Source organism: Cynocephalus volans, chromosome 7 (assembly GCF_027409185.1).
Source record: "Cynocephalus volans isolate mCynVol1 chromosome 7, mCynVol1.pri, whole genome shotgun sequence".
Taxonomy (NCBI): domain Eukaryota; kingdom Metazoa; phylum Chordata; class Mammalia; order Dermoptera; family Cynocephalidae; genus Cynocephalus; species Cynocephalus volans.
Window position 1 is genome coordinate 130580674 of NC_084466.1, and position 24651 is coordinate 130605324.

At 42.6% G+C, this 24651-nt stretch overlaps 1 protein-coding gene across 1 annotated transcript; it reads right to left on the minus strand.

The window, feature by feature from the left end:
* Positions 1-864: 864 nt before the first annotated feature.
* On the minus strand, positions 865-23506 carry GOT1 (glutamic-oxaloacetic transaminase 1). The gene is made up of 9 exons (XM_063102292.1): positions 23279-23506; positions 15120-15301; positions 8257-8380; positions 7677-7789; positions 7206-7310; positions 5262-5412; positions 5011-5176; positions 4128-4270; positions 865-1433 (listed from the first exon to the last, which is right to left on the minus strand). The coding sequence occupies exons 1-9, from the start codon at positions 23394-23396 to the stop codon at positions 1294-1296; spliced, it is 1242 nt and encodes a 413-aa protein (XP_062958362.1). The 5' UTR covers positions 23397-23506; the 3' UTR covers positions 865-1293.
* Positions 23507-24651: the final 1145 nt, after the last annotated feature.

Sequence of the window (24651 nt, forward strand, 5' to 3'; positions counted from 1 at the left end):
ATCATGAGCATGCCCTTGTGAATGGATGCATCCATTCATGGAGTAATGGGTTAACGGTTTAGTGGATTGTCGTGGGTTTGACACTCAGGGCTGCATAAGCAGAACAAATGAGCACGGGAGAGATCTTGCCATCCTCACCAAGTGACACTCTGCAGTGGTATAGCGAGTCACCACAAAGGCTCTCAAAAGATGTGTTCCCCGGACCTTGGACTTCCCAGCCTCTGAAATTGTAAGAAATAAATTTAATTTCTTTATAAATTATCAAGTTTCAGGTATACTGTTATAGGCAACAGAAAACAGACTAATACAAGTGGTTCTAATTGTTTCAGTAGACTAGGAGGTACTCTGACTGCATGGGAGAAGCTGGTGTTCTAGAAACATCCTGAGTGATGTCATCCCTCCTATGAGTCTGTGAAGTCCAAGCTGGCCTAGGAATGACAAGCTCGCAAAACTGACAGAGTTATGGTATAGTGAGTTCACTAAAGGGGGCGATTCGTGAGAATATATTTTAGTTTTTCCTTTAGCCACTAGTAAATCCCTCTGAAGCATTCATTTTAAACTGTGGGTCACAATCTATTAGTGAATCACAAAATCAGTTCCATGGGTCTCCATCAGCATTTTTATTTTATTTTTTTAGTGAAGTAGAACACAATAGAACGGACTAGAAAATATCAGAATGCACTATACACCGCAAGGGTAAATACTATTTTGTGAAGCTTTTGTTTCAGTTAAATATGTGTATGTATCTGTGGGTGTGTCATGATTAAATTAAATATATTTCTTACAGTGGTTGCCCTGAAGAGATAAAGCTTAGGACTAGGGACACAACCATGCAGAAAGGGCAGGAAGACAAGACACTGAGGGTTGAGATGACAAGTTTTAATGCCACAGCCAACACCTGCAATCACACTTGGCTCCTTCAGAGAACGAGATCTTTGGGACTAGACTTTGGGGTCAGGGCACACATAGAAGCCCATGAGCGATGGGAGCAACACTCCTGCTTCTAGCGAGCGGGGTAAGGTATCTACGTCTCATGATCACAGTACTTTTTTATTCTTAAGTAAAAACCTTAATTTGCTCTGGCCTCCAAAAGGCTCTAATCCCAGGCCCCCAATTATTTTCAAGGGATGTTCTCTTCAACTGAGGCCAATTTAAACCAAGGCCACCTCACCAGAGTAGCCTTTTAGTCCTTCAGTAAGTCTCTATCCGTGATATGTACATCTAGGTTTGTGCAGGTAGGGAACATGCATGACAGAGAACCGCTTTGGTGGTGCTGCACAGGATGGTGTTTCTTCACTGAATTTTGGTGACTGCTTCATGGATGGAGTTGGCCACATAATCTAGATTTTTGGTGGTTAAGCCACACATGTTGATCCGGCCACTTGGCAGCAGGTAGATGTGCTTTTCACTGATCAGATATTCAACCTGTTTGGCTGTTGAAAACCAAAAGAAGACATAATCAGAGTAGTAAGGATCCTTTATGCAGTGGAGGTCCAGCAATTATATGACCATTATAGTGTTTTTTCTTTCCCCTTATCATAAAGAAGTAAAACAAAAGGAGCTATTTTGTCCAACTGACAAACAAAAAAATACACTCACTAGAATCTGGAAAACACCCTTATTAACTTTCTAATCTGCAAAAGTTCCATATGGCTACTTCTGATGGGAATTTTAAGCTGGGACTACCTTCCAACTGCACATTAACCAGGACTCCCCTATCAACTAAAAACCACCATCAGACTTAAGAACATTCAACTGATATGAAAAAGTGGTTATAAAGGGCTTCCTTTAGCAATTCCCTAACCTGTGTTTTGCTTACCCCTGAGCTCCTGGCCGCAACCTCCCTTTGACATTTCATTTTTGCAGTACATTGGACAAGGCCTGATGCACGAGCTACTTGATAAATTCTGTATGAATGAACCAGCAGGCTGCAAAGCTACACAGACCTCTTTCACCTAGCGCCATCACACCTTTGTCCATTTCTCAGCTCTCTCTCTCAGATGCAGGAGGGTTTTCCCATGTTTTCAGAAATGCATCAGAGATGAGACAAGAATGGACTATGATAAAATTTTAGCTGATTTTTGCCTAAGTAATTAGAACCCTTAAGACTCCACCAATCTGAGGGAATAGGATAATAATAACAAAATCATAATAATCAGAGGAGCAAACACTATGTGCCAAGCAGTGCTCTAAGCACTTTTAGTCCAGTTAATCATGATGATAACCTTATCATCTCTGTTTTACAGATAGGGCAAAGAGAAGTCAAATGGCCTTCCCAAGGTCACACAGCTGGTCAGTGGTGGCTGTGGGATTTTAAGGCGGGCAGTGTGGCTCCCAGGTCTGGGCTGTTCACCAGCACAGTGTTCAACACTACACTGCCTCTCAATGGAAGTGGAAAACCTGAGCTCTGGACTCTGTGCTGCCCACATGCCCTTCTAAACAAATGATCACACAAAGCTAGTGTCAGAAGTGACCTTGCTTGGCTTTCACAGTGTGAACTGCAGCCCACATAGCCACAGGGACATCACTGTTTGTAAAAACCTGTGCCCCAGAGGCAGTTGTTATGGTTACAGGGCTCCCACCGTGGTGTTTTTGCTTTTGTTTTTTCAAATAAAAATGAGACTTCTCTACTTTTTGGGAGTGTCAGTTTGAGAAGCTAGTAAAAGTTATGAACTCTTTCCCTAGAAAAAGGCTGATATATACTCATATACATTTTTGAATAGAATTTCAGGGGCTTCACAGATCTCTTAAAGTATATCCCTGGATTCCAGGTTAAAAGCCCCTGTTCTGATGGATGAAAGGTAAAAAGGAAGGTGTGTGACATGAGAATTACAGAAACTAGGTGGTGGGTATATGGGGGTTCACTGTACAATTCCTCCAAATTTTTTGTATGTTTAAAACTTTTCCTAATAAAATGTTGGGAGAAAAAAAAATCCACTTTTTAAAAAAAGTAAATGATGTCAAGTGCTAAAAATATAACTTTTGTGTTATAAGCACAGGTCTATTCTCATCGTTTTTCAATTCACAATAGAACTAATTTCCTACCCAGGAGAGTGGGAGGATGTGGATATTTTACGAGGAGATATCCCTATTTTGTGAGGTTTTAGAATATTACCATGAAAAACCATTTCCATTTTACTTCATACTCACATAATTGTGTAAGGATAATTTTACTTATTCAATTGAACTAATTCTCCATTTCACAGACATGAGGACAACTACAGCTAACTCAGCTATTCCTTTACTTTCTTGGGCAGCCTCACTCTACCCCAAAGTATTTTGAGGTGTCTGCAATACAATTTCTGTCACCTGTCTTATTTACATTTATTTCCTTTAGCTTTTTCTGAGCCAATTTCAAACTGGCACCCTGGTGGCCCTAGTTATAGTACCTCCCAGTGCCCCTGACATTCCACCTACTCTAGCCATCCACCCCTCTCTAGGGCCACTCGGAAGCGAAGGTGAGTGGCCACATCTGTACCATGTGACTGGTGGCTTGGCCAGTAGGTGCTTGGGAGTTACTTATTAAATAAATGAATCTTCCACCATCAGAAGGGATCGCTAATCACAGATATGCCCAATTGACAGCTGATCAAGATTGTGCATGACTGCCCACTACATTTTCGATCAACTTTTAATTGCAACTACCAATCTAAATTTTTATTTATGAAACAGAGATATGACTTGTAACCTCTTTTTGAGGGCAATACCTGGAGACTAGGAAAGACCTGTTAAGAAATTAGGTCCCTGAATAATTACATACAATATTTACCCTTAGGATTAAGGTAAAACCAATAGGTCCCTGACATTTATGAGAAATCTTTTGTAAGTCAAGGCTACAAGTCACAAATTTTCTTACTTCCCGGCTGGCTCTGAGCCACTTTCCAGCCCAGAAGAATGAAAATGGCTTGGTTATGGGTCAGCAGGGCAGACCATGACAATGCTCTCCTGAGACCCAAGGGGTTCAGGAGATGGTGGGACACACTGAGAAAACCTAACTTGTCCTGGTCCAAAGTCATGGCTGACCCATTAGGCAACAGCCAATGGAGGTGAGCTCGAGACCAGTGACTGAGAGGGGTGGTTGTGTGTCGATGTGGGCACACATGCGTGCGGCAGCAGGGGCCACTTACAGTTCAACCCGGTGTAGCTGAACATGCCAATTTGCTCAGTGATGTGAGTCCAAGTCCCAGGGGTCTTAAGGGCTTCTAATCGTGCCCTGAGTTCAGATCTCATGGTCAGAATCCGGTCAGCCATTGTCTTCACATTACCTGTCCTGAATCGTGGACAGCGATACAAATATCAAGCCAGACAAGAAAGATGGTAAACAAAAAAAATGTAAGTTTAAGAACTGTAATTTAAACTATAAGCTGAAAATGGGATCAAAACCTCCCTATTTTGGTATGTGGATACCTGGATGGGTGGATAAGTAGACCAGAGAGATAGACTTAGCAGGCAGAAGGAAAGGAATGTATTTACAAATGTAGTCTAGTGCTAGTCTTGGGTATACCAGCTGTAATACCACTAATGTTTCAACTCAGGCTTCACTGAGGTGCTGATGTAGACAGGATAATATATTTTACCAGGCCTAATTAAATAGAGATTGCAGATTTGGCTACTACATAAAAATTATTCTGTTCTAAAATAAGATAAAATGTATGTAAATTAGAGATAAGAATGAAGAGCCCCAAAATTGTCATCCCGCCTTGAAGTTTGATATTCTATCCTATCAGAAATTCTTTCTGTGTTTTTCAGCTTTAAGGGGAGGAAGACTGGGTGGAGGGGGATGGGAAAACTACCATTCTTTGAGTGCCCCCTCCTCTGTTCCAGATGTGGTGTTACACACGTGTGAGGCTGGTATCAGCCCTATTTTAGTGAAATATCTGAGATTCAAGGAGGTTAAAGTAACTTTCTCCTGCCTCTGCCAAGCTAAAAGGAAGAAACCCAGTTAAATGTAATGGGGCAATTAACTGTCTACGTTCCTACCCCTCACCTGTAAGGCTTTGAGCCTCTTACCATTCCTTAAAGAGCTCAGGGTTAGAGAGGGTCGTGGACACAATTCGTGCTCCCTGCGCGGGGGGATTGGACCAAATCACTCGCACAATCTTCTCCATCTGGGAAAGGACCCGCAGGATGGCATCAGGTTCTTTTCCAACCACAGTCAGATTCCCCACTCGCTCATCTAAAGAGAGGACGAGAGTCAGCCTTGGTGGCCCCATGCGGGGAGGGGCAGGGGCAGCCGGGCTGTGGCGCGGGGGCGCACTCACTGTACAGCCCGAAGTTCTTGGAGAAGGACTGGGCACAGAAGAGCTCGAAGCCTTCAGACACGAAATGACGCACGGCCCAGGCGTCCTTCTCTAGGTCTCCAGATGCGAAGCCCTGATAGGCTGAGTCAAAGAAGGGGAACAGAAACCGGCGCTGCAAGGAAGGAAAGCCAGTCAGGGCAGGAAATCCTTCTGGAACCAACCTCAGACCGGCCTTCATTCCCCAACTGGTGCCTGGGAGGGATTTCTAGCACCGTCCTTTTCTCCTGTTTCTGGGCTATATGCACCCAACCACCACTTCACGGCCGTTTCTCTGTTCAGCTAAATAGCAACCAACAAATATAACAATTTCAGTAAACCTTACTTTTAAAAAATATATTGTCCTAGGGTGTCACGATGCAGCTTTGGCAACAGGGTTTATTTCTGAGGCTTGGAGGTACTCTCCTACGTTGGTGTGTTCTTCTCCATGAATTCCTGGTGTGATAAGCTTAGTCAAGTGTAGGCTTGGCATCCCCAGGGCCTCTTCACAACCTTGCACTAGTCTACTGGGTACTTGAGAGCAAGTGGACAGAGCAGACTATTCTTACCACTCTGATTTCCTTAAAGAGCTCCCTGCAGTGAATCTGCTCCTACTATTGGGCTCTCTTTGGGCGACGCCACGTCCCTGCCCTGAACTGTCCCGGCCAGAGACTGAGGTGCATCTTGACTCCTACCTCTGCAGCTCATCGCCCACATCCTATCACACCTCAAGTCCTATTAATCCTATCTCCTAAGTGCTCCAGAATCTTTCCACATCTCACTTCCCTCACCACCACATACTTCATGCAGGTCACCATCACCTCCCACCTGGATTATGGCAATAGTCTCCTAACTGCTCCCCCAGCCAGCAGGCAATCTTGCCTCCCTCTGATCCATTCCCTGCTGCGTAGTCAGGGTGACCTTAAGACAATGCACATCCCATCATGTCACTCCCTAACATCAAAGATTCCAGTGGTTCCCCACTGCCCTGAGAGTAAAGTCCAATGTCTCAGCACAGGCCCCAGCCCCTGTTTATTCTCTAGCCTCGTCACTCACGCTCCCCCAACTCCCTTGGAATTCTAGGCCATATCTTTGAGGGTGGGGACCATGCCTGCTTTGTTCACTATCATATCCCCATGGTACCCAGCATATAATAGTTTCTCAATAAGTATTCTATAACATGTTAATGAAGAATATATACAGTTTGGGCTAGAAATTCCAATCTAGAAAGTTATCCCAAGAAAAGAAATAAAAAGTTTTACCACATAATTGTTCATAAGATCGAGAAATCTGAAATAAACCTAAATGTCCATCAGATGATTTATCTAATCCCTAATATGACATATCCATGAAAGAAATATAATGTAGCTATGAAAAATGACGCTGGAAAACATTTAATGACATGTATATAAAGAAGTTCAAGTGTAAAACAAAGTGTGTTACAAAATAGTATAGACAAAATGATCCCTTGAGCATCCCTAATCCAAAAATCTGAAATCCAGAATGCTCCAAAATCCAAAACTTTTTGAGTGATGACAAGATACTCAAAGGAAATGCTCACTGTAGCATTTTGGATTTTGAATTTTCAGATTAGGGATATTCAATCTGTATGTATCCTGCAAATATTTCAAAATCCAAAAAAAATTTGAAATCCCAAACACTCTGATCCCAAGCGTTTTGGGATAAGGGCTATTCAACCTATATATATAAAACTATACATACAAACACACAAACACACACAAAGCCTGACATCCTATCTACCAAACCATTAACAGTGTCTTTCTTTGGGAAATAGAATTTACAGTTAATATTTACTGCCTTCTTTGGACTTTTTTCCATTTTCCAAATTTTTCAGTAAACAGGTTTTGCTTTTGAATACATTAAAAAATACGTACTATTTTCTAAGAGATGCTCTGGAAAGGCAGTTACCTTCATGACAGAAGCAATCTGCTTCCACTGCTCTGGACTGGGGTCGGTCCCAGTTGGGTTATGTGCACAGGCGTGGAGGACAAAGATGGAGAACTCAGGAGCATTCTGAGGAGAAGGAAGTGTGTCAGCACTGACACTAGCAGTAACAGCAGGAGACAGAGTCAGGAGCACACTGGTAAGACCATATTCTTTTCTTTTTTTTTCCTTTGGCAGCTGGCCAGTACGGGGATCCAAACTGGTGACCTTGGGGCTGTAAGGCTGCATTAAGCCTATGGATCAGCCCAATGACCGTATTCTTATCACTCTGTCAGGTCTCTCTATTGTGTTCTCCTATTACCTGCTATTTCGGAAACCACAAGCCGGTTTGGGGAGAATGTCTCAGACTTTCTCACTTATCGACTGATCCAAAGACCTTCCCTGCTGTTCCTAACACCACAGGATTCTCTTTACTTTTTCTTCTATATCACCCACCTCCAGATCATTCAGGAGACCCTGGAGGTCAAGTCCTCTCTTCTCTGCATCCCAGTAGCGATAGGATCGAATGTCTTTAAAACCAGCAGCAGAAAATACACCATTATGATTCTCTGCAAGCAAAGGGGTAAAATGATAAAGGCTTTTACAAACAACAGGAGGCATAATTGGAAAGGATACAAGTCTACTTCCAGGGCCCTCACAGGCTCAATGTCCACTGGATGACATTGAGGCTAGGGGTGAAGATATAGAAGAATGACTATAACCAAGGACAAGTTCAACCAATCACATAAATGGCAAACTTATATCCCACTATAGTGGTACTTCCTGCATCTAAACTTTATGCTTCCTCCAGGGAGTTGCAACATAGACTAAAATACAAGTCTGCCAAGAGTCTTGGGAAAAATATTCTGATATGAATTTGAGCGCCCAGTTTCTCACGTACTGCCACAATCCACTGCTCAAGCCATTCCCGAAGTCTGCTGTTCCAGGGCTGGATTACATTTTCTGTGTAGCCAGTTATAAGGATAATTCTCTCTGGCTTCTCTGTTTCTCCTCGCACTACAGCTAAAAGACTCACCCCAGGTTGGTGAGGACACATAGACAGGTGTGTTCCTGTTGTTCGTTCCATTGTACCATCGTACTAAGAACTCAGCTCCGATTCGAAGTGCACCTGTTCCCCCCAAAGACTGCACACCTCCTACCTGAAAAAGAAGACACAAGGTCACAGGTTGATAATGGTGAGGTCAGATGATATTAGCAAAAATAAGGTGATAATGAGTGCTTACTTTGTGCCTGCTCTGTCCTAAGCCCTTTAACTGCATTATCTCATCAAAACCTCACATGGAGAAGGTACAATTATTTGCCTTGTTTACAAATAAGGAAACTAAGGCTAAGAGAAGAGAAATACCTTGCTCAAAGTGGTTACCAACTACTGAGAAGGAAGGCCAGGAGTTCAGCCCAGGAGTTCTGATGCCAGGGGGAGCTTCCCTTCTGAACACAGAGGTAAGGGACATACGTAGGCCACATTAGTTTGTGCCTTGAAAGGCAAACCCATCTCTTCAGCAGCCATCCCAAGATCAAAATTCCCCTCCAGTAGAAGCCTGTAAAACAATGTTTCTAGCGTGCTATTGACATCAATCTGTGGTATTCCTCATCTCTAGAAATCAGGCTTTCTTTCTTTTTTTTCTTTGGCAGCTGGCTGGTATAGAGATTGAACCCTGGACCTTGATGTTATCAGCACCACACTCTAACCAAATAAGCTAACTGGCCAGCTCTAAGAACTCAGCTTATTAATCCTTAGAAATATGTTCTAACAAAAAAAGGCAATATGTGACTACTACTTTCCTCTCCTTGGCTTTCTGTCATCTTAAAGTGACCTCATATGGGCAGTAATAAAAGTCCCATGTTTTACCATTTACAAAATACATTCTCATTTGATCTTCACACTCTGTAAAGCAAGTTCTACATCCCTACTTTACACATGAGAAAACTGATTCAGAGAAGTGGTTTGCCAAAGGATACACGGCTGGTGAGAGGCACAGCTGGACACAAGTCCAGGTCTTCCCACCCGAGATCTGTCACTATGAATGGCTGATGTACTTCTGCCTATACATCTTTGATTTTGCCCCTTCACTATTCTAATTAGGCTTCAGCATAACTCTTTCAGTAGAGAAATGTCATAAATTACATGTTGCCTAATCTGTCTAAAGAAATAAGGAGAAAGAAAGAAAAAGATCACATGAAAAAGTCTATTCAAATAAAAGGGCGCACACCAATCTAACAGTGGCCACCTCCGGGAGGAGTCTAGGATGTAGCAATAGTGATCAAACAGGGCTTTGGCCTAATCTAGAAGTTATTTTTTAAAAATGAAAACAACGTATCAATGTATTATTCATAAAATTTTACAATAATTTTTAAAACCTATTTAGATGTCTGGAATTTGCTGTAAAATAATGCAGCTTTGGTAGTGGTGGGGAGAAGAAGATATGCAAGATTAACTATACACAGATAATTGCTGAAGCTAGGTGATAAACACATGGGGATTTATTCGTCGTTCTGTTTTCTCTACTTTTGTATAGATTTAAAATTTTCTATAATAAAAAGGCTAAGAAAAAAAAAAACCCAAAACTTCCTACGTAGAGAGGAAAAGCTTCCTAAATCTTTTTAAAAATCTAACATAACACTGAGGTGAAAACATGACAGAGGAAAAATAGTAAAAAAAGGGAGAGACCTAGCTTCCTCATGTGTCTTGATACTAACTTCCCAAACAAACATTAATGAACAGTATCAATATAACAGTACATTAAAAAATACCCCCTTGATCCAGTGAGAGGAATCCCATGAATACATGATCATTCAGAGATATATTATAAAATTGGTCATGCTGCCAAATAGAGAAAACCCAAATAATCATCATAACACATGAGAAAATCTTAGTCATTCCTGATATAAATGCTCAGTACAAGAGGAAACAATGGATACTTCCTTAAAATAACTGGAAAAAAAAATTCATTCAACCCATATCTTCATGATCAACAATGAATCATTAGCAGAAATCCCATTTAAGCCATGAATAAGGCAATGATACCAATTATCAATACTGTTATTTACCAATGCTGTATTCATAGGTCTCAGCACCAGTGAAAGAATATTATCTGGAATGTGAAACAAGCAAAATTGACGTTCAAGGAGATCAAGAACTCAACACAGCTGCATACTGCAGAAAGAAGCAAAGGCAGTGGACCAGGGTGGAAATCACTGTACGTCAAATTTGGTACAAGAACTTCTCTGTTCTTTTTAGTGATCCCTACCAAGCACTGGTTCCTTGCCATTGCTTTAAAGGTTTTGCCCCCACATTGTGGTCTACCAGGATTCTGTATGCAAATCACTACCAAGAAGATATAACCCAAATGTGTACTTTTTTGTATATATTTGTCATCCAGCTAAGTTGAATGTCAGATTCATATGTTACTTCACACTTCGAATACCTAAGCAATTCTAGAATGCTGATACTTCCTACACAGATGAGCAAGATTTCCCTTCAACATGGTTTTACATTATCAAGAAAATGTGACAGATGTGTATCCACCAGTGAAAACATTCCCAGGCATAGTTTTTCATTTTCTGTGTTCCACTATTAACTCTGCCCTTTCTCTCCCACTCCAGAAAGCAAATTCATTAAAAGAAAGTTAGAAAGTCAGTAGACTACATTGAAAATGTGGTTGGAAGAGATAAACCCACTTGACTAACATTAATCCTTAACATTCATGACATCTACGACACTTAAAATAACAAATTCTCAAGAAATTATCATTCCCTAAAAATATACTGAACACTGGATGGCTTCAGTGAAACACAAGTTGCTCCAAATAGCAACAATGAACAGAAACAAGTTTGGGGGGAATCACCAATGTAGCAATTTGGTCACTCTGTGAACTAATTTTTGGTGAATTGTCCCAGAGCCCAAAAAAGTCCTGTATTTGGAATAGAGGAAAATCATTTTATCAAAGGAAATAAGTACAAACTTCTCCAGGAGCCAGGTAACTGGACCTGGCGGGCTAAACGGGAGCCTCCAGAACAAGGGAAATCCAGTAGGGCTGTGTGTGAAGCTGGACAGAGCAGGCCTGTGTCCCCAGTATATATGTCCGCATACAATTGCTGGACTCTAGAACCCTTGTCTGAGATCACAATTTGCTGATGCTATGACTTCATCATGAGGAGCAGGAGTGCAGATCAGGAGCTGCTGGTAGCTAGGGCCATGCTGCCATGCTGTCTTCATCTGGGTGCCCCTGGCAACTCTCACAGGATCTGCACATGGTACTACAAACACATGAACTAGATGAAGAAAGAAGACAGTGCTGAAAAGATCTGAGCCACAGCAAAAGCCTCAAGTCTCCAACAGGCAGTGATCAAAGTGAGAGACTGGGGTGTCATCACGTGGCAAGGAGCTGTGGCTCACAAGCATTCCTACCTACAATGGCTCAGTAATTTCAGAAGCTGAAACCTGACTATGCAGGAGATGAAAAATGTCCAGACATTTTTCGAAAGACATTTTGTATGGATCTTAAGGTTTGAAAATGGAAAAGTAATAAGAGGAAGTGAGGAATCATCTAGAAAATAGGTCTTCTCAAAACGGGTGCAGGACCTGGCAATGTTAAATCTTGAGAAGAAAAATCTAAGGGAAGACAATGATGACCATTTGTTTGGGGACTCATTCATTCTTCCATTCATGCCTCATCTACTTTGGCTCAAATGTCACTTCTATTTCTACTGTGACCACCTGGTTAAAACTATCCACCCTCATTCCCACCCCCACACTCCTAACATGCCTTCCCCTGCTCCACGTTTACAGCATTTATCATCTTTAATATACTATGCCATCTTCTTGTCAATTATGTTTATGGTCTGTTTCCGTCCACAAGAGTTAATGCAAGGGCAGGGATTCTGGGCCAACACTGTGGTCCAGCATCTAAAATGGTGCCTCACCCTAGTGGTGAGCATTTGTTGACTGAACGAATGAGTGAATTCCAACATCTGGGAATCTCTGAGGAACTAGGCTAGGAGCTAAATGCTGAAGATCTGCAAGGTGAATAAGTAAGCCATGATCCCAGTCCCTGTTCTTGTAGGAAAGAAAGACATACAAAATTATAGTAAGCACAGCAAGTACTACTGTTATTCCAAGCTGTGAACAAAGTCTTGTGATGACTCTGAACGACTAGCTCTGCCTGAGGGAGCGGAGGCTTCAGCGAGGAAGTGACCCTTCACCAGGTCTTGAAGGACTTGGAGGTGGAGACTGGGGAGTTAGGGAAATGAGGGAGGACATTCCAAGCAGAGGGAAGAGCCAGGCAAAGGCTCTAAGTCATGACAGGGTCTGGTGAGTCTAGAAAACAGCAAGGCTCTTAGAATGGCAGGTCCCCTAGGGGGATGAGGGAGAATAAGCAACTGGAAGGACAGCATGAAGGCTGTCTACTAAATTCCCTGCATGCCAAGCTCCAAGTCTGGATTTTACCCTGCAGGCAATGGGCGAGTTAAAAGGGGGGCTGGAGGGTGGGAGGCACTAGTGACATTATTGGCTTTTTTTGGTAAGAAAAATTATTCTAGCTGCAGTATGCAGAATATACTAGAATGGGGAAGAGACCAGAGGCAACAAGGTCAATTAGAAGGCTGTCACAAGAATCCAAATGAGATGACAGAGGGCTGAACCAACAATAGCCTGGGCATTGTGAGGACTTCCAGGGAAAGAGGAAAGGCTCAGAGCTCAGTAGCAAGTGGAACACAGGGGATGTAGATGCCAAGAGAGTATCTAAACCACTCCAAAAAAGTATCTTCAAATATTTGCCATGAAGACTAACATTTTAACTTGTTCCATATTCAAAAACACAACACAGGATGAACTACATTAAGAGGGAGGGTTATGTTCCCATGTCAAGGCCTCGAGCAATGGCTCCAAGTCTTACAGTATTAAGTGGTCAAAATGGAGATCAACAGGCAGAGGAACAAGAATCTGCCCAAGAGTTAATAACTGTATAAGAAATTCACGATCTTCGAGGAGGAAACTCCCCAACACGGAATCTCTGTTTTCATTTGTGAACAACAGAATTCTAACTAATTTATCCACAGCATCTCAGAAGATAGGCCCCAGTAGCCAAAGCTCCCCACTTTCAAACTACATTAGGACTCTCCTCTTCTTCTATGGAAACACTGGATTTTCAGAGCAACTTCCCAATGCAACCCATAATCTCCATACTCTAACATTTCTTCCCCTATGCCTTCAGTTCCTTGAGACCAGTCACATTATCTCATACCAATCCAGACAAAACCCTAATTAAGTTAATTACTTGCCTAATCACTGACCTGAGTTCCAAGAGCTTCACTCAGAGCCTCCCTGCTTCCTGATAATGGAAGAATGCACATGTTCACAGCCTTTCTTTTACCCTGCCGTTCTGCTTATAGGGGCATCTGGGTAACATGATCAGCAAAAGGAAAAACCTGCTGTAAACAATATGTGGGGAATAAATCAGATGACTCATTGCCTTCAATGAATGAACCACAGGCTGCACTTCAACACCAGCCCAGGGGAGAAGTAAGAGCAGCTGGTTTAAACTGTGCATATCTAACTGGACTACTGCAAAAACCTGAGCTCTTCCCTTTCCCACCCATCCAGGTTTACCTTCTTCAAACACTTGTATTGAATAACTCCTCTGCTCACACCTTCAGATGAATTCCCCTGCCCTGGCTGTCAGTCAGCCTGCCTGATCTGTCCATGTTCCCAGCTCTAATCTTGTAAGTCTCTTTATAGCCTAGACTTGCTTACAGCCTACCTCTATCCCAAGACTCCTGCCACTCCAGATGAAAGCCCCTCCTTTTTCCCCTCTTCTGTACTTTGTGGTTCACAAACCTGGTCGTTCTTAGGAATCACCTGCCAAGCTTTTAAAAAATATGCCCATGGGGGAGGGAAAGGAGGAGGAGGAAAGGGAATGACAGGGAGGGGGAAGGGTACCTCCGAGATTCTGACTGAACTGGTCTGGCATGGGGTCCATGGGGTCCAGCCATCAGTGCATTTTTAAAAACACCCCAGGTGATACTAATGTACAGCCAGAGTTGAGAACCATGTCCTGGCCTCGCTCACACATTCTCCAAGGGTCAGCTCAAGTCCCATCTCTGGCCCTCATGAGTATTCTTCTTCTCCGAATTCCTGCAACACTGAGAACCTGTCCCATACCACTTCCTCCCCCATACAGTTTATCTCACTGTGTCTGCTTCTGAATATGTTCTCCCATATATCTCTACTTATACACTTAAATGAGAGATGCTGAGATGGAGGCTAGAAGTATTAAAGAATATCAGAATGAACAGAAACTTCAGACAGCACCTAGTCTAGTGGCTCTTGAACTTTTGGGGGCCACAGACATCTTCTGAAAATCTGATAAAAGCTATGAGCTTCTCCCCAGAAATAAGTACACACAAAATTCCACATACAATTTCAAGGGGTTCAGAGGCCCCTTAAACAATCCCCTATGCAAGTGCTCCTTACAGGACCATGAGCCACAAATTAGTCTTTTTCTGTCATGTGGATGTAGGAGTCAGAGGGGTAAATAACTTGCCTGTGGTCAAAAGTAGTGGCACAGTTGAGTCTAGAATCTAGAACCCCAGTCTCTTATTATTCCATTAAATTCCCTTTACTTGGCATCTCCACTGATTGCTTCGAACCCAGCAGCTGAAATCTGATGTACTGGGCAAAAGTGAAGAATCAAAGAAGCCGAGCTTTTTACATGACCACATTATTTGTGCTATCAGGTTCCAGAACTCACACTTCTTAAACCCTTATTCATTTACAGTTCAATAGACATAACACCTAATGCTTTTTAAAAAATGGAATTTCCAATCTCTTTTTATTTTGTCGGTTTCTAAAGAGAAAGTATACCCTCACCCCAAACTCACCCGCTTCTCCTTGATAGCTGGGCTGTCTTCCCCAAGGGCAAGGCGAGAAGCACAGGTCCGGAACTCCGCCAGGCCCAGGATTGACAGATACTCGTGGTTTAGGCTATTGTCCTGTACAATCTTCTCCTCCACCTTCTTCACTACTGGCAAAACCCAGGGCTGGCAATCATCTGTGCGATAAGCTGGGACATAAAAAAGCGTTAGATACGAAGGCTTTGTCTAAGTAAGAGTTTGTAACTGTGAACAGGGAGAATTCCACCCCTTCCAGTTAAAACAGAACAGTGAAGAAAACCGAAGTGAAGTTCATTCACTTAGTGAGTACCTTTGCAAGGTGCCGGCAAACAGAAGGACAGAAATGGTTTCTATCCTTATAGAACTTATAGCTCTTAAATATGTGACCTTCAAAAAGTAGAATGCTGAAATAAAACTGGGGCATCACGGAGCCTGATCAAGTGAGAGAGGGCATGGGAAAGCACCCTGAAAAATGTCTTACAAATGCTATGTCAATACTGCCAGTGCACTAAGGTCTTTACAGCCATTGGCCCAGCAATCTTCTTCTTTCTGCATCTCCCAAAGGGATTGCCAGAAAAGGTCTAGGTGCCGTTTCACATGAACCCTGCACCTTCAAACATAAACACAGAGAAACAGAAGGGTGGAAAGAGGCCCACCCTCTTCTTGTCCTAGAGGAACAGAAACAGGACAAATAGTGAGTAAATGCTCTGTGACTGAAGATTCCAACAACCAGTTACACAGTCACCCCGGGACCCACTTAAACACGTCTTTGTCCTCTTTCTGTATTTTTACATCAGCCAGTGTTGACCATTTTGACTGTACATCCCATTTCATTTGCCTCACCCTTTCATTGATCTAAATTTATCTATTTCGCAAGATTTAATCTTGCTTTGCAGTAAATTTCTAAGCATTTTTTCTACCCTAAAAGTTTTTTAGGCCACTTTGAGTTATCCTATTCCTGATTTTTTCCCTGTACTCTACTCTATGGTTATGTTAGGATTAAAGCTTTAGAGGGCAGCTGCTTTGGCCTTGTATTCAAGCCAATTATCTCTCCTGGCAGAATTCCTGACAGGAGTCATTTGCCTCTCTGCTCACATGTTTAGATCTCCAACAACCCTATACTTATGTAAGTGATTTTGAAACTGAAACAAAATTTTAGAATAATTCTGATTAAATTTTACTTTATTGATTTCTGCCTACCATTAATCTCTGACTTTTTTTTTAAAAGTCACTTTTTAGGACAGTAGTTATTGTTTACTGAACAACACATGTTGATTGTAGAAAATTTAGAAAAGCCCAGAAAGTAAATAATAAACATTGCAATTAACATGTAATCCCAGCACTCAGAGACAAGGAGTATGAAAATTTTGGTGTACAACTTTCCAAGCTTTATTTTCCATGGGTATTTTTTAAAAATAAAGTATGGATCATATTGTGTATAGAATTTTCAACATGCTTTTTTCCACGTAAGTAAATATTATATCTTTCATCAACATTAACTTCTTCTAATAGGTGATACATTCTCATACCATCCTTATCCACCATCTATCTGTTTCCCAAATCCCTCCCTCCACAAATAACTGTTGTTAGTTTCTTACGTATCCTTCCAGAATTTCCCTATACATACACAAACAAATACAGCTTCTTACATCTGCCCTCTCTACACAAAAGGTAGCATATAACATACTATACCCTGTTTTGTTCCTTGCTTTTTCCACTTGATGATCTTTATATATTTGTGTATAGAATGTCCTTGTTCTTTTTTACAACTGTGTAGCTGACAAACATATCATATTTTATTTTGTCAGTGTCTTGTTGATGCATATTTGAGTTGTTTACAATCTTTGACTATTAAAACTTTAGTGAACACCCTTGTACATACATCATCTCACATGTACACAAACATATCTGTAAGATGCAAGGCTGAAAATGGAAGAGTGAGAGGATGTGTATTTACAGTCTTCACTCCATAGAGATTATATCAATTTACATTCCCTCCAGCACTGTGAAGAGTGTCTGCTTCCCCACACCCTCACCCAGTGAGGAAATTTTTACCAATATGAGGGTGCATACGGTATCTCAGGGTAATTGTAATTTGTACTTCTCCTATTATGAATGCAATTGTGTATTTTTCATATATGAGTCATTTACAATATCATTTTAGTGGCTAGATAATATTCCTTTGTATGCATAAATTTGTCAACTATGTTGCTTTCAATTATTTGCTATTATAAGCATTGTGATGAATGGTGTTATATCTTTATACATATTCATAACTTTTCTTAGGAAAATTTCTAAATGTAATATTACTAGGTCAAAAGGAATATAACACATAAAAGACTTTATAAGCCAATTTTGAATTTTGTGCCTGTCTTCTATCAGCTAACTCTACTCTCCAGGAATATGCCATCTGCAAATCTGAGAAACATATCAAGCTAGTAAATAAAAATGTGGACAGAGTTCCAGACTGACACAGACACTAACTAACTAACAGTCTCTGGGTAGGTGAATCTAACAATACTATCTTACCACTCATATTATACCTCCTGACCCACCAAACTAATTCCCTCTCAACAAGATCAAAAAGCCTACTTTACCAGGTGGAATTTGGTCTAGTTTCTTTAAAGTCATACCAAAATAACTATTTCCAAGTTAGAGTTGTCCCTGAGGCAGATTACCCTATCTATGATCACAGTGCTACCATTATGAAAATATTCTTGAACTCCTTTTGGAATTGTTTTTGGAGGAACATCTCATTATTTTGAACATCTTCAATAGTGCCAAATCCTCATCTTTGAAAGTCAGTTTAATTTTTGGAAATGGTACTTGCATCATCTCCAGTGAAGAGGGTGGGGGAGTAAACTGGATAATACTCACGGAGCAATTATAAAAAGACAGTCTCTTGTGTGGGTTCTACTTGCTTCAAAGGCCATTCCAAAAGGGGGTTTCCAGAAATCTTCGAGCAATAGCAGCATGTTTAGACTATATAGAAAGGATATTACTTAGATGTACAGAAGTTTGTGTGTGCATAGAAAAACCATTTCTATTATGATTCATGTCTGTGTTTGGGAGTTATATGTATTATATAATTATGCTCTATATTTATATTTATGATAATAGATCATTCATAAATAATGTATTATAAATAAATAAAATGTGGGAGAGAAAGAAAAGGCTGTAGTGCTACTGTAAACTCTGTAAAACTCTAAAAAATCCTATTATACTACTTGGGGCTGGGGATTGGAAGGAGAGACATTGTGCCTACACTATCACAAAAAAGAAATTGGGCAATTTTCACCTCCCCTTTCTTTTTTTTTTTTTTTTTTTTTTTGTGACCGGCCGCACCGCGCTCAGCCAGTGAGCTCACCGGTCATCCCTATATAGGATCCGAACCCGCGGCGGGAGCGCTGCTGCGGGTGCGCCACGGGGTCAGCCCCACCTCCCCTTTCTTCTCCATTGCCCAGTTTCTCTGAGGTTCAGTTCTAGATTTATTCCCAATGTCTCGCCTAACTGTCCTAATGAAGCAGACATACAGATTACTCTTGGGTGATTGGAGCAGTGAGGTCAAGCATTATCAACAATTGCTATTCCTGCTCTCCCAGGGAATTTTTATTCTTGTTTTTCAGGCCCATGCATTTCTCATTCATTCTTTCATTCACTCATTCATTTAACAAGGACTTAATCTACCATGTGCCAGGCACCAGCTAGAAGAAGCTACACAGAGAGGTAACTATAAGATAAACTAAGACCATCTGCCCTGCAGGAAACATAGAGCACAGAGCCTTTAATTCTCCTTTGAGGGGTCAGAGAAGATTTTACAGAGGACCAAGGGTGAAAGATGAATAACAATTTAAAAGGTAGACAAGAGAAGAAGGGCATCCCAGGCAGAGGGAACACCTGTGCAAGGCCCCAGAGACTTGGAGAGTATGAGGTTTTTGAGGATCCACATTCATGGCTAGGGTGTAGGATCCATGGATGAATAGCCTGAAGTGGTTCAAAGAGTGTTGGAGTCTCTTCTAAGGAACTTCCGTTTCATGAGGAAGCACCAAGAGCATTTAAGCAAGAGAGTGACATGAACAGCTGTGCATTTTAACAGGCTCATTTGAGTGACACCACCAAAAACAAACTGGAGGGGAGGACAGAGGCAGAGAGTTAAGTCAGAAGGCTACTGCAATAACCCAGAACAGAAATAATGAGGTCTTGATTTAAGGCAAGTGGCAGCAGAGATGAAGAAAGGACATATTCAAAATACATTTATGAGGTAGAAAAGACAGTACCTAATAACCAAATAAATAGACATGAGACCAGAGAAAGGGATGTTGATGACTCCAAGGTCTCCCTCTTGTCTGAGTAATGAGTAGATGGTGGTGGTGAAGCCGAACAAGATACAGAACACAAGGGGAAGAAAACAAAAGATCAAGGGGAAGGTGGAAATGATGAGTTGTGCTTTAAATATGTTGAACTGGAGGTGGTTGCAGGATGTGTCCAGTATGGGCCTGGCACTCAGAGAAGAGGTCCAGGATGGAGAGAAAGATTTCATAATTGTAGCCATCAACAGTAGCTGAAGCCATAGTAGTAACAACAAGGATTTACTAAATACTCTGTGCGTACAAGGCACTGTGCCAAATACTTTATGTTTCTTTACTCTATTTAATTCTCATAACAACCCACAAAATAGATATTGTGATGTCTATCTTAGAGATCTGGAAACTGAGGCAAGAAAACTTAAATAATTTGCCCAAGATCACAAGGATAGTAAAAGCTAGGCTGTCATACTATTAAACTCATGGATCTATGTGCTTTTTTTAAGAGCAAGAGATGTCTAGAGAAAGCCTGAAGCAAGCAGGCCCCAGGGAACTGTGTCAGGGCCTTTTCATCATCATGCTCCCAGCTCCATGCACCACTGCCCTTCTTCCTGGGTACAAGTCCTTTTAGAGGAGTCAAACAGGCCACAGGTGGGCCCAGCCGTCTTGCTTTGCAGAAGGAAGGGAACGAAGAACATAGAGAATTAAATGGTCAAACCATCACCCTCACCCTCCTCTTAAGATCTCCACTTCCCTCTCCATCCCCACCCAAGACCCGTGCAGGTACGCCTCTGGGACCCTTCTCCAACTAGGATACCGGGAAGAGGGCCCAGGGGTACTCAGAAACATCTTATCTAGCATATCTTTCCAACAATTTTATTTGAAGATGCTAGGAAACCACACTGAAAACAACAAATATCAAAGCTAGCACAATTTATCTGGGCCAAAAGAAAGCTAAGTTTATTTTAAAAAATGGACTGGAGTGTTTGAAGAAATTTCTTGCTACACTCTGCCTCAGACTGGACCCATGTCTCCCCTGCCCTTAAAGCCACTTCAGTCTGAGAAACAATAAAACCATCAACTCAAAGTGTTGCACTTAAAAGTAGAAAATGCGATACTCTACTTTAACTCCAAGGAAATTATTGAAATCATAACAAGAAGAAAATCTCTGGAGAAACCACCTACAAGTAGGAACTGGCTGAGATTATAGTTATGGTTTATTCTAAACATATCCAACACTGCTAGAACATGAGCTGGATAACATCCATTAGGTTTTATCTTAACTTGGGGGGAAAAAAGAGTATCTCGCCCCAAATAAGTGATTAATTACATTTCCTTCACAAAGGGTGTACTTTGGCATATGTATAAATAAAGCTAGAACACACAAAAGCTGGAAAGAGACCTTTTGTTCTACTCTACTTTAATTCTACCCTTATCTGAGCACTTTCCATCCACAAAAAGATGGGTCACAGTGATGATCAAAAATAACATACATAATACTTTTCATTCACATATCACATTTCACACATAGTTATTCATTTAATCCTCAATCACCTGATGAGGCCAGTAAAATTATTACCCTATACTACGTTCATAGAATATGCTAGTGAATCTTGGAGTAGACTTTTAGTAGAGTTGAATCTTAGAGAGAGGTCATTCAGTCCTGGCTCCTCACTTAACAGACTGAGTCCCAGGAATTTTAAACAACTCTCCCAAGTTCACGCTGCTAGACCACACAGCTGGGCCTGTACCCAAATCTCCTGGCTCTTCCCACTACAGTACACTGGCTGCCCCCAGACCATCCGAAAGTACCCTAAACAGGGGAGTGGGCAGAGATGCTGGGGCCTGAGAGACCGGGCCTGGAATCCCAAGCTCTATCACCTAGTGGTCATATGACCTGGAGCAAATTGCTTCATCTCTCTGGGCTTCAGCTTCCTTACCTCTAAACAGTAATAGTAATAACTCTCCAGAGTTGGTGTGAGCATTAAATGAGATTACACACATAAATCATTTACTCACAGTAAAGAGATGGAATTCCTAGGTTGCTGGAAAACATGATAAAGGCACCATCACAGGTGAGGTGGTCATCTGAGCTAAAGACTATGATTCTGAGCCAATCACTTCTAGCCTGGGCTAGCAGGGTGCTTTTCTCTGCATGAGCAGTTTATTTCTGAACCAATGTCATAAATTATTTCATTTGCAGTTCTTGAGCTGAAAAATTTTATTCAACATCTTTTACAAAACTCACCCAAAGAAATGCCAAAACAACAAAAATAGTAATAGCTAACATTTATATAACTTTCACTTATGTGCCAGACATGGTTGTAAGCACTTTACCAGTGCACTTAATCCTCACAAAAACCCTGTAAGATAGTTCAAGGTAATTGAGCCAATAATATCTGGGTTTTAAAAAGATGTATTTATACTGACATTGATATATATCTTCAATATATATCTTGTGTAAAGAAATACTGGAGGTTTTGGATTGGATTTAAATTACAAGCTTGAATGGTATCCATTCCAATTCAATTCGAGGCAATCTTTCAATATTTCTCTCACTCTGCTGCCTGTTGAAAACATCACTTTCCCTCCATGGGTGAAACTATAGAATATTGACTTATTCTTCTTCATGCTTTACTATGAAAATTTTCAAACATATTCAAAAGTCGAGAGAATAATATAATGTATGCCCATGCACCCATCACCAAGCTTCAACAAATCATCAGCTTCAACAAACCATCACTTTTTTAATGGTTTTTTCCTTACCCTTCCCCCATACTCCTTGGTGAAGATTTTTTTTAACAGGTGCTACGGACAGACACAAACATTCTCTATGGGAGGTCTGATTCTGAACCTCCTTCATGTTGCCCTCTCCTACAAAATAATTTCATTTTCTTGTTCAAAATTTCTAATCCTTTTACTCTAAGTCTGTTCCCTAGCATAGGACATCATCCTACGCATTTTTGTCTCTGTAGCTGTGGCAAAACCCAACTCCAGAAAATGTCTGTGGGTCTTCAAACATCCAAATGACAGTGACAGAAACAACAAATTCACCAGAGAAGGTTAGAGTTAAAAGGAATTTCAGAAGCACTCCCATACAAACCTTCTTGGAAGACGGGGAAACTGTGGCCCATGTTCTGAGCTGTCCAAGGCCCAAATCAAGAAATGAGGACAAGGATGTGTGGAAAGTGCACTCCTTTCCCTTATCTCTACCCATTCCTACCACACTTGCGAGGACCAGCACCGTCTTCCCAGATCCCTCCTGGCAGTATCAACCCGTCTCAGAAGCATTTTAGATCTCTACTGTAGTGTACGGACAGCTGCAGATCTTAAAATTCTTGAGGGCGAAACCAAGACTCAGTCTTCCCCCACAAGCTTAATACGGTACCTGACTGATACCCGGTGCTCACTCGATATTTACCGATCCAGACCAGAGCTCCCTGGGGCTAACAGTCCTCCTTTCCCCATTTCCCAGCGACCAGGATCCCTAAGCCCATCAGGCTTCCGATTTTCCTCCCCCTCTGTTCAATCCCTGGCCGCCCCATTTCTTAGGAGAATGTGGCATAAAGAATGCTGGATGCGGAATCAGAACGATTGTCTCTGTCCTGGCTGCCACACCTGTTCTGCGTGACCTCTGACACATCTCCCCTTTCCAGGAACTCCATGTCCTCATCTGTAGAAAGGGCAGGTTGAACGAAGCCCTCGTGGACCCTGCCTCCTCTCCGGGACCCCGTCTTCAGGCAGCGCCCAGCTGAGCCTCGGCCTCTGCCCCAGTCCCCACGGGCCGGGTTGGGTCCGCTCCACTCCCCAAGCCTCTCACACTCCAGGGCACTGCACCCTTACCTCCCACTCCCAGGTTGACCTTGTGGGGGTTCGGATCCTCTCGGAAGTCGGCAGTGAGCTTAAAGACCAGGACCGGCTGGGCCTGCGGAACTTCGGCAAAGACTGACGGAGGCGCCATAGCGAGAGGGCAGGAATCTGCCTAGAGCTCTCACGCGACGCCGGGAGTGGCTCGCTAGGGTCTGTGCACAGCTACCGGAGGAGACTCTCACCTTCACCTACCCGGCGCGGGCGGGCCCGCGGCTTCCAATGGGCAAGCCGCGTCCGGAGCTTGGCAACGCGGCTAACCAATCGTAGGCTTCCGACGAAGAAGGGCGAGGAGGGAGGGCATGCTATTAGCCAATCCAAGAAGAGAATCTTATCGGGGGCCGGTAACGATACAACCAATGGAATTTACTCTGGCTGAGGTGTGGGCGGGGGCTAGGGTTGATTGGCAGAGCATGCTCCTATCGCTGAGGCTGTTATTCCCTGCGTCTCCCCGGTCGAAGGGAGGAGCCGAGCGGCCGGTGTCCCCGAAAGTTTGCCACCTCGACCTTCGAGAGCCTGGAGACTAAGGAGAGGTGGCCGTGCCCAGTTCCGGAGCACGGGTCTTCGTGTACCCGCTGAGCAGGTGTTCTGTGGCCAGGCCCGGCAGCGCGCACGTTCGTGACGCGGCCTCACGTCTCGAGGGGCAGCCAAATCCCTGCGCGAGTCCTGCGCCTGGCGTGCAGCCACAGAGCCCACGCAGGCGACCTTGACCGACTCGGCCGGACATTACCCTGAGGGAAATGTGGGTGTGCTTTCTGCCTTGGTGTCTGGGGCGGGGGGAGATCTCAAAAGTCAGGACGTGACCATGAATTTCTTTCTGCCGCTCTCCTAGTTTGAGATTTTGCTCCCCGTTCCTTAACGGAGAGGGAGTGGTCCTCAGGGAGCTTCAGGACTGGGCGCGGCCTCCCTTTCTAGCTTTCCTCCCCCACACACTCAACCAGTTCTTGCTGCCATCGGCTGGCTGGTACCCAAACTGCCTCTTTCTCCCCCTCGAGATTCCTTCCTCCCTGGGCCCCTTCTCCACCTGTTGACCTTCAAAACCCAGACCAAATGCCTAGTCTTCCATAAAGCCTTCACTTAACTGTCACCCTGGTCAATAGCTCCAGTACCTTGTTGGCAACATTACAATTGCCCTTGTGGTTAACTTAGCTCTGGTGCCAGAATACGTAGGTTTAGACTCTGACTGCCGCTTACTGACTTGGGCAGGTTTAGGCAAGTTATTTAACCTCTCTGTTCCTGCTCTGTAAAGTGGAGATAATAGTATTTTCTTGTTATTGTGGGGATATGTGAATTAATACATATAAAATGTTTAGTTGCGTATAGTAAGCGCTCCCTAAATGTTAGCTATT